The following is a 5,000-nucleotide window of genomic DNA, read 5'->3' as shown; positions in this document are numbered from 1 at the left end:
AGCTAATTTCTTGTAACCAATGCAGTCCAAATGTTTTCAGTTACTATTCTATTTGTTCTATTTGGCAGTCGTAGTGAAGATTACAGAGGTGATGAGAGTGTCACGACTGAGATGGTGTGGGAATGTGTTGAGGATGGATGGTGGGTAGGGAGTGAGGAGGACTTTGGAGGATCCTGTTAGGGGGAGAAGATTGAGACGGAGGCAGAGAATTAGACGGCAAGAGAAGGTGAAGGTTGATATAGAGAGAAGAGATTTGATAGAAGACAGTTGAAAGGGTGCATCAGACAACCGACCCCTTAATATAGTGATAACGGTTGTGAAGAGGTGGTCCTTTCCGGACTTGGTATTTTCAGCTCCAAGGATAACATGACAGTAAGCTGTTGGCGTTAATGCCATACTGACCGTCATGTTTCTTGCTACTGATAGCAGAGATGACAGGGAGGTTAAGTACCTCCTTGGGAGAAAACAGGGTCCGAAAAGACACATTAACGATGGCTAAACCTTTGGCTTTGGAAACCGCTTTGGGCTTCGGGAATGAAGTCCTAAGAGGAGGAAGATTCTCAGATTCCTATGATTAGTTTCGGAGGAATACAATTATTGAATGTGGTAGTGATCAACTAGATGCGCAAGCTTTAATTTTTAGTGATGAACTGTGGCAGTGAAGTCGGGCATTAAATGCTGATGATTGCCTTCATTTTGGGGTCTGAAGTTTGAAGGCATTTCCTTTCATTTTGAAAACTGGCAAATTCGTGATCTTTTGGATTTTATCATAATGCCTCCCTTGAAATCAAACTTAACAGAAATGCTGAGGTCATTATTTCCTTCCAATGTTGCTGTAGCAGCGTGAGACAAGTAATGCCTAGTCTGATGAATTCTTAACCAGAGACTCAAATGATTTCTGGATATCCTCTAACGAATCTTTAATAAGTTTTATTTCCAAATTTTGAGGACAAAAATAAATTCTTGATTATCAGTAGATTAAAAAAAATGGAAGTCTTCCTGGCAAATCTATAAATGTACATTTTCATATTTATTGCAAGTCTCAATATACGACGTACGGGTGAAATTGTATACCATCCTTTCCACTTATAAGTTTTGATGAATACTTTTTTTTCGACGAACTGGTCAAAATATCTGATAATGAGTAGAATGAGGGGGTTGTCACTGGAATGATGGCACTGTTAGTAGCGAGCAGCCTAATAGATGTGAGAGAGTAGCACCAAAATGGCTATCTATCTATCTATATATCTACCTATATATATATATATATATATATATATATATATATATATATATATATATATACATATATATATATGTATATATGTATATGTATATATGTATATATATGTATATATATATACATGTATATATATATATATATATATATATATATATATATATATATATATATATATATATATATATATATAATATATATATATATATATATATATATATACATGTATATATATACATATATATATATATATATATATATATATATATACATATATATATATATATATATATATATATATATATATATATATATATATATATATATATATATATATATATATATATATATATGTATATATATGTATATATATATATATATATTATTATTATTATTATTACGACGAGCGAATTACATAAATTCCCGAGCTCCAAAACTCGCCTGTTTTATTTTACATAAATCTGATACATATGTGACGAGGGAGGGAGAAGGTTGTGAACTCAAAGGCAGGATGCAATCAACTGAGTACTTTATTAAGGAACACTCTCCTTTATATACAAAACCTCAAGGCAACAGGAAAACACATGTTCGAGAAAGTGACAATGTTACAGAGGAAAACCAGACACGAATTTTCATGTTTGTTTTAGTGTGAGGGAAGAGCGAAGATACAAGCATAATATATACAAAAGGAATTATGTACAATTGTGTGACACACGGTTGGTACACATACTAGAAATACACCGAGCTCTGAGAAAGTTAAGCAACTCCCAGATGGTAATGTATATGAACACTGAATATCCAACGGTCCCTTCTCTTTACATAACTCAAAACAAAACTAGGTGATTACCTTATGTGAACTTTTCAAAAACCAACCTCTTACTTCAGTTCTTAGTCAGGGATAGCGAGCAAAGTACTGTATCGAGTATTGGTGATCGAAATAATACCAGCTTTGCAAAAATAAATGTATTCAACAAATAATAACAGCAATTCAAAAGAATTAACACCAAAAATAAATCACTCTAAATTTAAATCTGAACTAGACCTGAGATTTATAACATAACATTTCAGAAAATGATACAAACACTTTTCTTACTGAAAAATTAATTTATTAAAATATCCAATTTTGACAATTATTGAAAAGAGTTAACACTTTAACACTCTAATGAATAAACATTAATGAAAATTATATTTACGTGACTGTTATACTTACATCTTTTGGTTCACACAAGATTACGGAAGGGTTAAGCAAATTTTTTAATGCACTTAACTGTTTAACCGAAATATCAAAGGGCAAGTTACAATAATTCATGTTATAAAATGTACTTACATTAACACACTACACTTTTAACAGATCACCCAATAATATCACCAATGTTTGAACAACACTTTACACGATATACGTTGGATAGAAATCGCTATTGACGTTTGAGAGGATACGCTATACACACTTGAGAGGAGAGAGGGCTGCCGAAAGTTGGCTCTTTCAAAGGAATAGGCTGGATCTCTTCTGCTTCCTATACATTGCTAGGTCCTATATATATATTAACTTAATTAATTCCAGAACCTCCCAGTTTGGCTTACTGAAAGCATGGGGGGTATGGCCTAGCAGCGTCAAGGTTGCCAACGTAGTAATTTGAAGAAGGGGATACTAACATAGCATGCAAGGCAACTTCCTCTCAGTTAACTCTGCCCACCTTCCTCTCGTAACATTACAAAAAAGTAAAAAATCTTAATCTAGAATTATCATGTCTTTTCTAACAACGTGGGAACATAGAAATTATGTAATTCCTCGTACTCATACCTCGTGTGTGTCATAAAACATACCTACAAAATTACATAAGATTTTGTAACAAAACTACGTGAAATAAAAAGTTAATTCTTAAAAATAATGTGAATTTACTTATAGTGAACTGAATGAAAATACAATTAAAGGAATGATGAAAGTCTTATGTAATTTACATACATTACTTAATCCTAGTGAGTGGAACTCACCTTATGAGCTGGCTATACATCACCTAAATACACATAAAATACATGAATAAAATATTCTATTTTCATGAAGACCAGCTTTGTAAGAATATATATATATATATATATATAATATATATATATATATATATATATATATATATATATATATATATATATATATATATATATATATATATATATATATATATATCCCTTTCTGAGTGGAGGTACCTTAAAATGGTGAAAGGATTTGCGCATCACCATGATCAGCAAAGCAGTACTAGTCATGGGCACTCATACTAGGTTAGTTTGCTGTGAGCAATCTGACGAGAATCTCCCACCATCATCAATCATACTGGCCAGTGTGGTGATGTAAACTAGCTAAACCCGGAACATGGAAAATTATATAATCACTTGACTTGAAATATTAAATCTGAATAAAACCTTAGACTAAGCCAAAAGAAATAATTACACTCTAATGCTTAAACTCTTTAAGAACTTACATAAAGTAACTGATAAACTTATTAACTTCACATATTTTCATAAATCTCACTGGGCCAGTTACAAAGATTTACACAATGCCAACACTCACTACAACACAATAAATTTAAAATCACCTTTAATGTCTTTCGTATCTTTTCAACCCACGATTTACGTTGGGACACAAAATCACTTTGGAAAGGACACACTATAAGTACTAGAGAGAGAGAGAGAGAGAGAGAGATGCACTTTGGCTCGTTCACAGGACAGGCTGGTTCTCTTCTGCTCCGATGCATCCCTGGAGGTGCTTATATTATGACTTGGTTACTTTTAGAATATTCTAACAGATTAGTCTTGTGACTTGAGGCCGGCACCTAGCGACACTAGAGTTCCCAACTAGATAAAAATTTAAGGGACAAACTTTGGTTTCAGGCAACTACCTCTCTCAGCTGCTCCACCCGTCCACTGTTCTTGGAAATAAATAAAAGATAAAGTCTAGCACTGGAGTTTTCGAGAACCATCCAAAATACGTGGCAAATATAAGAATTGCGTATTTTCTCACAAACATGACGCAATACCTCATAAAAATATAAAAAGATTTACATAAGCCCTTGTTCATATCTCGTATGGCTCATATACTACTCTTGAACAGATTATGTAAGACTTTGTAACAAAATATGTGAAATAAAAAGTTGTCTTAAAAATAACGTAAATTTATATATACTGACTTGAATGAAAAATTCAATGAAATTAATGACAAAAGTCTTATGTAATTTACATAAAAAACTTATATCTACATGAGAGAAACTCATCTTAAGAGCGGGCTATTCATCTCAAATACACAAATGAAATATTTAAATAATTATTTACTCTACACTAGACCAGCTTTGTAAGAATATATATATATATATATATATATATATATATATATATATATATATATATATATATATATATATATATATATATATATATATATATATATATATATATACATATATTTATTATATTATATTATATATACATATATATACATATATATATATATTCAAATAAGCCATATATTTTTGATACATTAATGTCTGGATTCTCTTAAAGACCTCAGGATCAGAGCCCCAGGCAAAATCGCACAAAGATAAGAGCTTGTGACTGGCCGGGAGTCGAACCCTGGTCCGAAAAACTTGTATAGACAGTGACTTAACCACGTAGCCGAAATAATAATTGAGATTCTTCAACTGTGAAAAAACAAATCTGCTGGACGAAAACGTTCCTGAATTTGATAGTAATTATGACAAACAAAGATGTTGAA

The 5,000-nt window shown here is 31.7% G+C and overlaps 1 protein-coding gene across 1 annotated transcript in view; it reads right to left on the bottom strand.

The window, feature by feature from the left end:
- Window positions 1-349: 349 nt before the first annotated feature.
- The window catches only part of LOC137633843 (uncharacterized), a 12,580-nt gene continuing 7,929 nt past the window's right edge, over window positions 350-5,000 (bottom strand). Inside the window, exon 2 of the mRNA XM_068366083.1 lies at window positions 350-568. Within this exon, the coding sequence (XP_068222184.1) occupies window positions 350-568 (219 nt within the window). The remainder of the gene's footprint in view (window positions 569-5,000) is intronic.

Source organism: Palaemon carinicauda, chromosome 43 (assembly GCF_036898095.1).
Source record: "Palaemon carinicauda isolate YSFRI2023 chromosome 43, ASM3689809v2, whole genome shotgun sequence".
In the NCBI taxonomy this organism is placed as follows: Eukaryota; Metazoa; Arthropoda; class Malacostraca; order Decapoda; family Palaemonidae; genus Palaemon; species Palaemon carinicauda.
This window is presented reverse-complemented; position numbering and strand designations above follow the sequence as displayed.